General features: G+C 25.6%; 1 protein-coding gene across 1 annotated transcript in view; it reads left to right on the forward strand.

Annotated features, from left to right (window-relative positions):
• Positions 1 to 12768, forward strand: part of LOC136980983 (unconventional myosin-XVIIIa-like) — a 116959-nt gene that overhangs the window by 43958 nt on the left and 60233 nt on the right. Inside the window, exons 15-19 of the mRNA XM_067277183.1 lie at positions 627 to 810; positions 3747 to 3957; positions 4706 to 4872; positions 6215 to 6343; positions 6774 to 6917. Coding sequence (XP_067133284.1) covers positions 627 to 810; positions 3747 to 3957; positions 4706 to 4872; positions 6215 to 6343; positions 6774 to 6917 — 835 coding nt within the window. The remainder of the gene's footprint in view (positions 1 to 626; positions 811 to 3746; positions 3958 to 4705; positions 4873 to 6214; positions 6344 to 6773; positions 6918 to 12768) is intronic.

Below are 12768 nucleotides of genomic sequence, written 5' to 3' on the forward strand. Positions count from 1 at the left end.
ACAAGATTGAGTTTACTGTTGAGGAAAGGTCTCAAAGGCATCACCAGCCAAGCATGCTCAGGCTGTCCAAGCAAAATGCTAATGGCTGAAGAAAGTAGATGACATGACACTATCAACATGCAATCTTCCAAAACCTGGATCATCTGTCTTATTTTTCCAATATGTTGCCTTGTTGTTACTAATATATTTTTGGATCTTTGAAGGAAAGCACTTTATGTTGGATTATGATTTTGATGTGCATTGTTGAGAAATGGTTTTAAGAACAATTGAAGACTTTCTTCCACAGTCATATTCATAAACGAATCACTAAGTGGGACAGTTGTCTAAATGCCAATGGCAATTACTTTTAATTGCACTCTTGTTTCCCAGAAATATTGGTGAATGCTAACAACTTTTGTATCATACTAATATATATTCTTGATTCTACAAAAATAAATCATTTAAACATAAGTACATTTAATATTTAAAAAAATATGTTTAAAATTTAACTTAAATAATATAATAATAATGTTATATAAATTATAAATAAAACTATTTATTTAATTAGTAATCAGGTTTTATTTTTCTGACAAAATTATTTTTTATAGATTTTTATCTTACTTTATTCTTAATATTTGCCTCTTTAGGGATTACATCTGTCAGTTATTTGTTTCATGTCGAGGTTTATTTCCTGCTGTTGGAAATTGTTCTTTGTTTAATAATGATAATTTTGGGAGTTTGCGCAGGACATCTAGTATTCGTCGTGCTCAAACTGTTGCAATGACTGGAATCAAAAGACGTTCACTTCCGTTACAAATTAAATCAACGATAGTAAGTAATTCTTAATTGTTGTATCAATATCAATTTTATAGATTATGTTAAGTTTATTTGATATCTCTTTTGTAATATATTTTAAAATGTTACAGATATTTTATGAAAAGAATGTTAATAAATTATTCAATATTTATTATCTTATTCCTGTGGCAATAATTCACCCTTGCAGATAGACTGTTCAGTGTTCTACAAGTTTTTCATTTAAAAATTTTGTGTATTCTCCAAGACTGTACACTGTGACCAATTACTGATGATGACTTAATTCAGTTTCACTGTCCTCGATCTTGGGGGCCCAGGGATGGATCTAGGTGGGTTGAAAAACCTCAAAATTGTTTAGAGGTGGTATGTCTTACTTTTTAGCTATGTTGGACTCCATCTCTCACCACCTACTTTCATGTTGTGTGTCCTGGCCAAATCTATCATAGGCTTGGAAAAAAGGTCCCTTAGTGTTCACAGGGCAGAAAGAGGGAAAAAATGCTAGTGTGACAGTCTGATGATTATGCTATTAGTGAACATGAAGAGATGTATGATGTGGATACAGATGAAAGGGATGTTGAGTCTATTGAAAATGCATAAATAAACAATAATGATGATGATTTTAATGGCTGAAATTCCAAATGTTCCTGAGAATAATAATGTGAATGTAAAAATGTTTTGAACAAAAACAGTTATTGGTATCAGAATTTTTGATTTTATTTAATTTTTAAAAGGCCAATCCTGAAACTGCATTGCGTTCTTAATTTACTTAATTTTTTATAAGAACAGATTAGTCCAAAACAACACTTGCCTTTCATTGACTTGTCATTCAATGAAATAAATGTGTTTGACAAAGCAGGTCTTTTTCTGGACTTATCAGTTCTTACAGAAAATTAAGTAAACAAAATTTTTTATGTATAGTTTTCCCTCATATGTAGTCTGCACACCCATTAAAAAAATGTACAAATTTTTGCTGTGGGAATAGGCTAATAAAGACTAATAAATACAAAATCATACCTGTTGATAATTATAAAAATAAAATATATTTAAAATAATAATGAATTAGATCAATTACTAAATAAATAATTTAATTATTAATAATTATTAAAGTTATCAAATAATTTTTTCATTAATTATGAACCTTAAAGCTAAATTATTTTAATATTATTGTAATTCGTAATGTTTCAGTAATATATTTGTTTTGTGTGTATATACTAAATTTACTTGAATACTTGAATAATCTACCAACTTTTTTCCAAAAAAAATCATGACAAAAAAGTCTGAGTGCGCAGTTACTTGAAACAAATTTGCTGATGCAGTCTGCAAAGTCCATGGTATTTCCAGTTATTGTTTTACTTACTTTACTAGTAATAAATTATGCTTATTAACTGGAAGACTTGTAATGTAATGACCATCTATAGTCAGTAGTTACAAGCAATATTATTAAATGTTTTCATATTATTAATTTCATGAAGATGAGGATAAATAAAGTAAGTTAAATATGCAACTGAGACTGACAGTAAATAATCTTTATATCTATATTATCTTAATTTATGCTATTAGCAGTTTTTCATATTTGATTCAAATTAAACAACGTAAAGAAATCTTATTTTTATTTGATTAGTAAGATAATTTATTATAAAATACATTACTACAAATTGCAGATAATTTACATTTATCAGATATGCAAATAATTAAATTTTTTTCTCTATATTTTTATTTTTTAATACCATGTGAACTTGAAACTGAGTGCTGCCATATTGAATGCTACAAAACTGTGAGAGTGAAGTTACAATCATAAATTAGTAAAATTTATTAAATATGTAATAAATTGGTCAAGTCTTTTTTTTTTTCTTTTTTAAACCAGTATCCTAAAAAAATAGAGTGCACAGATTACTTGAGGGTGCATATTATTTGCATTAATATGGTATATATAATATTAATTAATAATAATATTTAATAGTTTTTTTTCCTCTAGTTGGTAATTGAAAATTTTAATTATTTAAATTTCTGTTAGATACAATAAAACTTTATTTTATTTCAAAATTTTTTCAAGAATTTCATAAACTACTTTTTGAAATTCTTGAAAGGATTATAGGATTATATATATATATATATATATTTATGTATGTATGTATGTATATATGTATAAGATTATCCTTAATACAAATAGAATTTGTATCAAAGATAATCTTATGCAAATCTTACATATAATATTTAATGTTTTAAGTAACAGTCATACTATATTTTTTTGTTACTATATTTTGTTCAATTATAGAATGAAAAAATAAAACACATTCATTATTTGAAAAAATAATTATGAATATCATATAATATATAATAATAATAATAATAATAATAATTTTTTATTTGCATTAGGGCTAAGCCTTGTTACAGGGGGTATAATGATTACAATATTTATTAGTGTACATTTTATATCCGACAAACAAACAATATACATATTTGTTATAGTCATCCATAACGTTATATTAATAAATTTAGAAGAACATTAGTTTCTTTTAAACTGTTTTAGTTTGAGTAACATAATTGGTAATCAATAATTTTAATTCTAATAATTTAACATATATTTTTTTAGTTCTTTTGCAATTTAATATCATATAATATATCATATTCATAATTACATTGAAATATAATTTAATAGTGATTAAAAATGAGATTTAACTTTTGTGCTAGATAAATTTATATTAAAAAAAATCATTTATTAAGTAAAGTATATAAAGTGCAAAATTATTTTAAGATTTATGTAAATATAATGTTGTTAAACATTATACTAATTAACAGTTTTAATTAAATGATTTTTCTATTTATTTGATAGACATTCCATGTTAATTTATAACTTTTTTCCTACTACTAAAAGACTTTTAAAAAAATATAATTTAAAACTTTTTATTTTTAATTATTGACAAAAAAATAAATAAATGAAATTGTTTTTCCAGGATGGACTATGTGATATGTTACATAAAGTTCAGTTACATTTTGTTCATTGTTTACTCCCACAACATAATGCAGGGTTATGTGATTTAAAAAATTTGAATCAATCAGTTGGTAAATCAATTTCTTCAGAAGATATTCCAATTAACATTCCACTTCTCCGATCTCAGGTACGAGGAGCACAGATATTAGATGCAATCCGTGTACATAAACAAGGTAAAGAATGTTACTTGTATTAAATATCATATCATAAAATTAAAATAACTTTAAATATATAGTCATCAAATTTGGATTCTGTATCTTTATAAGTTTAAGCAACAGATAATATATAATATAAAATATAAATATATACCAGTATAAAATAAAATAAATATATATTTTATATTTTTGGCCACAAACTGACCACAAGCTGACCACAGCAAGAAGTTCAATAGCTCTAGTTGTGATCAGTAGTAAAAGAAGATGCCTAATGTTGTGTTGGAATATTTTTAATACTGACATTTTCAAAAATGGTTGAGTAATCACTAATCAAAGTTTAACATCATGAAAGTTTTATGTTTCCTGATATTCAGCATGTATAACAGCTAGTTTTGTTTTTGAAACATTTTAATTTTAAATAAATTAAATTGCATCTAAGTTTAAAAATGAGAATCATCTGTTGATCTTGATATTCCATTGGCTGATATCTTATTCATTATTAGACCATATATTTTAATAGTAATAACAGTGTTTGTTATATTTCATTTATATTATGTTTGTTATCATAATAGCAACAAAATTTCATTTTATTCTATAAAAGTTAAAAGTGGATAGGAAAATATTTTATTGTTGAATTATAAACATTTTAGTAAATTTTGTAAGAATGTTATTTGTAAAATTTCTGTTAAGTTAAATTATAAAGTTTTATTATTATGATAATTTTTTTAAAAAAGAAATACAGACATAGATAAATTGTTAATTACAGGTTTTCCTGAGCACATCACATATTCGGAATTCAGACGACGATTTGAATTATTATCACCTCCTGAACACCATAGTGTTCATCCAGTTTTAGATGAGAAGAAAACTGCAGAAAAATTACTTGAAAACATTGATATTGATAAATCTTTGTATCGTCTTGGTTTAAGTAAAGTAAGTACCAAGTTCCTTTTGTAAATTATGTATTGTATACTATATTTATAATTTATTTTATAATTTATTTAGAATTTATTTTATTGCATTTGTTAATATTTAAATTTAAAATGCAATAAAATAGATAATTAGTAAGAATGCTTTAGTATTCAAAACTTATAATCTTTTACAGTTTAATTTTTAATAATAATTTATTTTTTACAGTGATTTATTTAAATATTTATTACAAATTAGTGTTTTATAAAACAAAATATTCTATGATTATCCAAGTTATTTTTTTATCATATGATACATTGAATAGCTTTCAGTTCCTTGTTTATCAAAGGGAATTGAATGCTGTTTTACAGACTACGATACTTTCTTGAATTCAAAAAACTACAGTTTAATACACATTGTTAAGTGCAGGAATATTCACTTCAGCATTAAATGTTGGGACTGTGACATCTGATGTTTATCTCTATATTCTGAAAGAGGAATTTATCCCTCTTCTAGTAGGACAAGCATTGATCGAAGATTACAATGGTTTAACAACTGATATCAGATTTCATACTTGTAATGCTATTCTCTACTTCTTTTAAGATGTGTTCAAAGAGCAAGTTTTGTCAAATTATATTCATCATTTTTTTGTGAGAGTTTACACTGCACCAAAGTTTATCAGATTTGAACTCCTGCAATTATGTCTTACTAGATTTTTGGTGATAATGTTCTTAACTCGGTTCTAGAACTTAATGCTATTATTCAAGTTGAGATTTAAGCTATTTCCACTGAACATTCTGAAAACATTTTTGATAATTGCATTCTTAGGTTACATAGAGGTCATTGTCATTGAAGACATGACATTTGAATATGTTTTCATGTAAGAAATAAATATCCCAGATTATTTTGTTAGAATTTTGTTTATTTCTTTGAAAGGATTATAAGTTTTTTTTTATAAAAGTTTTGGATACAAAATTACACTGTATAACAAAATGATCTTTTATGAAGTATAGTTTCATTTACACGATATTTGACTACTTATCCAAGTTAGGTTATTCATTGTTGAAAAATCTTTTAAAACATATATTAATGCACATATAAAAAAAGAAGGAAAATTAATATTTCTTGCTATGATGAATTGCATGACAAAATGAAACTTCTGAATTGATAATATTTAAGTTACTTTAGTAAAGTTATTAAAGTCTGATTTATTTACAATTATTTTAAATTTATAAGTATTATTTCTTGATAAAATAAAAAATAATGGTATAACAATTTTTAAAAATTTTTTAAAATTCTAAATGAAATGAATATGTTTTAATTATTTTCAATGATAAATTTCATTTTACTTATTTTTTTATTTCAGATATTCCTTCGTTCAGGTACACTCTCTATTCTTGAAAACCAGAGAGATGACAAATTAAATGATGTTATAGTGCAATTTCAAGCAAGATGTCGAGGCTATCTTTCGAGAAATAATTATAAAAAGTTAAAGGTATTTAAATTATAATGATAGGAGTTAAAGAAATATTGAGTCATTAATTACAATAATAAATGCATTTTTTTTATGAGCCTTTATCGAATGTAATATTATGGATATAAATTTTTTAAATATTGAAGATATTAAAGAGGATATTTAGAATAAAAATATACTATATAAATTATTATAAACTGTCTTTTTTTTCTATTAAAATATCATTCCATCACTTTTATTCTGATATTCATATCTTAATTCAGATTAAGTTTTAAAATTCAAATTATTTTTAAATAGTTTTAATTAAATAAATAATAATAAAATGTCTAACGTATAAATATATTTATATATTATGTATGTAAATAATACTTTCAAGTTACTTAAAATTTTTCAATTTAATATTGCATTTTATATAAATTTTTAACTTAATTGATCAAACTTTATGATACAGGTTCAAGATATGGCTATCCGATGCATTCAGAGGAATGTTCGAAAGTTTTTAGCCATTCACAGTTGGAGTTGGTGGAGACTTTTAGTGAAAGTTTTGCCACTACTTAATGTTCATCGAACTGAAGAGGAATTAAGAGCTAAAACAGTAAGTAAACATTTTAAATTTAGTTTGTTGAACATATGTGAACATTCAGTTATTGCATTTAACAAATTTATTAAAAATCAGCTAAATATACTCTTTAGTGTTCAAAAATAAATTATTTATTTATCAAATCATAAATAACTATTGGATTGGTAAGATGTGATTATAGTAATACAAAAAAATTTTAAATTTGAATAAACAGTAACAAATGCAGGTATCTCTTGTACAACAAAGTTTTGCTCTAACACAGTTGGAAAATTGGGGATATCCTCTGTACAACACGACTTCCGGATTTGCTCTAACATGGTTTTGGAAATCCTCTGTACAAAATTTTACAATTTTTAACTGGAAACTTAGTTACTTGATATTTTTCTTATTCAAGTAAGCATACCCATCATCTCAAATTTTCCCCACGGAGTTTAGAATATTGAAATTTTCAATTTTTGTGCTTTTCATCAGGTTTACTCTAATTAATGAAAACTGATAGTACAATTTTTTTTTCTTTCTCCTAGTTTTTCTATCAACTAGGTATGGTTGACGCTGCTTTCAGACATTAGCATTTAAGACTGTCATTGTGTTTTGGTTTTATAGTTTAATCTTCATATTTCGGATAGTTTGTTTAAACATTTTTAAATAAGTGTTATTAATCTTTTTTTTTTTAACCATAGGTAAGTAAAAATAACAAATGAAATACAGAGGTATCACAGTACTCGAACTGTTCCCAACTCAAACAATTTGGTATTCGAACACAAATACTGGAGAAAAAAATTACTCAGTACTCAACTGAACAAATGAGGATCCCTAGAACAAATTTTTGATTAATAACATTGTTGTTTTGTCATCCATAAAAAATTTTTATGATAAAAGTAAGAAAAATGCAGACATTGCCAATATTTCTGACCAAGATCTACAAAATGCTCAGATGACCATACTTTGTAAAAAGAATGACCTTGTTTAAAAATTAATATTAATGCACAATACAGTACCTTTAATTGTGATTTTTAGTTAATTATTGATTGGAAATAAATTATCGATTACTTTAATAAAAAAAAATTTTTCTTAGTAATGAAAAAGAATACAGTAATACCTCGGTTTTTGTTGACTTCAGTTATCATCGGTTTCAGTTTTCTTTGATTCTTTTTGCGAAAAATTTGTCTTAGTTTTTGTCGGTTGCCTCAGATTTTGTTGGCTCTCTGCTAATTTTCCAAAAACAAAGGCTGACCCATGCATTTTCCTGCTGAGTGTGGCATTTTTTCTTGTTGTGTGAGCATTACCCCACACAACAAGAAAAAGCCTCTAGTCTAGCTTCTAGCTTAACAACTCTATGACAGCCAGATGGCTGAGCAGTCAAGGTGCGTCCTACTACTCTGGAGGATCCAGGATCGAATGCGGATGGATCAAAAAATCCCCAGAAATTTTTCTGTGAATATGTCAAGCACTGTCTTTCACCACCCAGTCGCCCCATTGTGGGCCTGGCCTGAACCCATAATGGGCTTGCTAAAAGAGGCTTTCTTAGTGTCCACAGGGCAAAAAGAATTTTTAAAAAAGCCAAACAATTGCATTGTTTTTTTTATCTTTTAACTCCATCATGAGACCAAAAAAGTTTCTAGAACCAGCTACCCTTCGAATGCCATGTTAAATGTTCATTTATTTTTTACATTAGTCTTTTATATTCATTTAATATTGATTTATTATTGTTTTTAGTATTAAACACTATATTTATTCTCTATAAAATGTATTTTGGAGTGTCTAGAATGAATTAATTGGCTTTACATTGATTCATATGGAAATAATTGCCTTGGTTTTCGTTGGTTTCGAATTTTACTGATTGTTTTTGGACAGATTATTAACAAAAACTGAGGTATTACTGTAGAATACTTTTGAACCCTATATTTTGAATTAGTCCTTTGCTTTGTATAGTATGGATTCGCGTAACACAGCACTATTTTGGAATGTAACTACAGTGTTATACGAGGGATAACTGTATTTAGAAGAATAATGATTTTGAAAATAATTGATATATTTTTTATATTAATTCTTTTTTCAATGAGTAATGTAAATGCATTACTCATTACTTTAGTCAGATGGGTTTTAAAAATATATTATTTGAGTTTAAGTTATTTAGATAATGACTCCTCAGTACTAATTTATTTTATTAGAATATTATGGAATTTTAAAGAATTATTTTTATATTTTATTTTTAATTAAAAAAAAATAATACACCCACTTATTTCATTAGTCTGTGTACTATCTTAACATAATTTCTTTTCTTTTATATAGTATGTTTTAATAATTAGTGTTGTTTGTGATTTTTTTAATTGGATTTTAAAATCATTAACATATAAAATTAAAACTATATAATTATAAGTTTTTATATGTTTTGTAGGAAATCACAAATAAAATTTATATTTATAAATTAGAATTTAAATACTATTTTGAAATGATTTTTAAATATATTTTTGAAAAAAGTTTTTTTCCTTAATTCTGTAGATATTGCTATGATACTGCTCAAATGTGAACAGTTTTATAAAGCTAACTTTTCTTGTTTACTGTGAAGTATGAAAAAAGCTTAAAAATTCTTTTTACCCTTCACTTAGTGTAAAGTTTCTGTTTATCTTTGAGTCAACTGTGAACATGCTGAAAACAAATCAGGCATTGATTAAAACAAAACAGCTCGTTTTACATAAATAGGAATAACAGAAATTTTGGAATTAAATAATTTTCATGATCATCTTATGTGATTAATTAGAATATTTATACCATTTTGATCATTAGTAGTCTTAAGGCTCTATGGAAGAATTTAAATTTATTACAAGGTACGTATATATTTCAGTACATTGTGGCTAAATAATAGTATACAAGAATCTAAGACACTTAATATTTAGGATTCTTAAATATTTATGTATCTTGGATTTGTACAAAAATAGAAAATCTCAATTTGTTGCAGAAAGAAATATCTTAATTATAAAGTATGTATGACGAAAATGAACATCAAATAAAAATAACCTGTTATATATTCATTTTTAAAAGAAATAAAATTATTTTGAAATCAAATTTACAATTCATTTTTAGATTTATTTTGTGTATTTCAATCTATTTGCTCAAGAGTTGTTTACTGTTTAAATATTTTTGTCTGGCTTGCAAATTTTGTTTGTCTAGTAATCAAATTAAAGTATCATAATTGTATTTTTTGTTGAAAAAATGCAATATTTAAAATCATGGATACATTTTTTGAATAATATATATTTTTAATTTCAAAAACATTAATTTATGGCAGTAAAATTTGATACTACTAAAGAGATGGAAAGTTGACTAAAGTGATAGAACAGTGAATAAGTAGAAATACATTAGATATAACAATCCTTCAAAACAGGCAAATTATTGAATAAGAATTTTCTGCTAGACTTGACTCTGATGATAGATGTAAGAACAGAAAATCAATGAAAGATGCAAATGATGTAACACTTAACTGCATATTTCATTTGTGGTTTCTTCAAAGAAAGAGCATCATCATCATCAAATAATCTTTATTACTTAGCCTGATACCGCCTGGAATAATCAGGCAAGAAATTACAGAAGCCATTACATTGATGTTACATGCAGATGACAATTGCAAAATAAACCGAAAACAAATGTTGAGAAAGTAGTGGAGAAAAACAGAAAATAAATAAATAAAATAAGTATACAAAAAAAAAGAAAGAAAAAGAAAAGAAAAGTAAATCAATGCTCAATGCATATATACATTGACATAGCTGCATTACTTTATACAGTTAAGTACTACCACAGTTCATTCTAGAGTAAAAATGAAAGTGTACATTGTAGTAAACATGCTGCATAATAGATGGTGATACACCTTTACAGGTGAAGGAACACATAATAAGTTCATTGAATACATTTGACAGTCTTTAGCCTGTGCGGGATGCCTTGAGTCACAGATAATGCATATCAAGAATCCACTTGTAGTTTAACAAATACCACTTCTAGTCAGATAAAGTTTGATAAGTTCTTTGAAGAGGCCAAAATTGACTTTATTATGAACCTGGTGACGACACCTGGTTGATAGGAAAGTTAGTGCAATTTTTTATTTCTTGTTCTATCAGTTTTCATTAAAGTAAACCTGATGAAAAGCATAAAATAATTTGAAAATTTCAATATTCTGAAATCCATGGGCAAATTTGAGACAGTACGCATGCTTACTTGAATAAAAAAAAAAAATATCGAATAATGAAGTTTAATGAAGAATTTGTGAAATTTTGTATGGAGAATTTCCAAAACCATGTTAGAGTAAAACTGGATGTTGTATTGTACAAGAGATATCCTTAATTTTTAAACTGTGCTAAAGCAAAACTGTGTTGTAGAAGTACCATGTTGTATGAGGAACCTGTATTTTGCACTTTTTATTTTATTATTCTGATGCAATGCATTTATGTGAATGTTTTTTAGTATATGTGCTTCAGTGTTCAGTTATCCAAATACACTGTGTATAACAAGGAATAGTAACTTAAAATTTGGAGATAATATGTATTTAATAAGTTATGTGCTTCACTCTTGAGAGAATACAAATATTATGATCAGATATTGTTGATTGTATGATCAATATTATATTCAAATATAAGTTTGAAATTTAGAATGACTGATGATGATGATTAATTAACATATCATTCAAATGTGTCTTCCTTATCTCCTTATGTAAGTAATCAAACATCATTTTGGAAAATTTAAATGACATCAATATTAAAGCACAAGAGTATTGTAAGACAATCAACAGAAGAAACATTCATGCTTGGTATAATAATCAAATTATTAGGAAATTTATTATCTGGCTTTCAAATTTAGCCTCTTTCTTAATAATTTATAATATAATCATCAGAAATGTCTAATAACAATTAATTAAAATTTAAAAGTTTAATTGTATGAGCAGTTATTCTAACACGCAATGATTCAACAGAAAATGGATATTCTTATGTTTGTCTGTTGAATTTTTGTATTATAGGTACTTATCTCAGAAAGATACAACTATGAACTTTAGGATTTCATCAGTATACATAAGTTTCAGTAATTAAATTCTATTTATAAGCATGCGGAAGCTTGTAAGAATCTGTTTGTGTGCTTGTTTCTCAATCTCATTCCCATATTGTTCATTATCCATATTTATCATATTAGAAAATTAATGTCACAAATTGTAGTCATTGTTTGTAGTGATGTAGAAGTGATGTTGATAACATCATTTGATAGTACACAAATAATTTACAAAGAATTTGTTTTACCAGGTCATATAATGAATAAGACGTATTATGTACACATTTTTAGATCATTTGATTAGAGGAATTTACTAAGTAAGATCTCTGTTTTGGAAGAGTTTCTGCTATATTACAATGTGCAGCCTCATTCTTTAATGATAATTATTTTTGATAAAATGTAAGATTGCAGAACTAAATCTTTTCTATTATTTCCTGCAAACTATTTCTTGTTTCCAAAATCAAATTGGTGCCAAAAAAGATGATTTGAGAATATATATAACATTTAAACACAGTTTGATGAAGGAATCGACAATGAAAAATTCGATTTAAAAAAAATATTATTGGCTCATTGACAAAAATGAGTGTAAAAGCATACAGCTTGCTGAAAGCTTTGTGCTTTATACGTTGAAGCAAGTTGCTACAAGTAAGTATTACAAGTTGCCTGATATTTGAGCATATTTTGAGTGAATAGTAAATGATATTTTTGGATTCAGAAACAGTAATTTTTGTTTTGATTAGTGACGAGTTTATTTAAGTGGCCATTCAAATCTGTATGGTTCTTTTTAAACTAAATTTTTGTAATCTATTACATGTACAACACTAAAATGAGGAGA

The sequence above is a fragment of the Centruroides vittatus genome, unplaced genomic scaffold, assembly GCF_030686945.1.
Source record: "Centruroides vittatus isolate TY-2023 unplaced genomic scaffold, ASM3068694v2 contig_738, whole genome shotgun sequence".
Lineage (NCBI taxonomy): Eukaryota > Metazoa > Arthropoda > Arachnida > Scorpiones > Buthidae > Centruroides > Centruroides vittatus.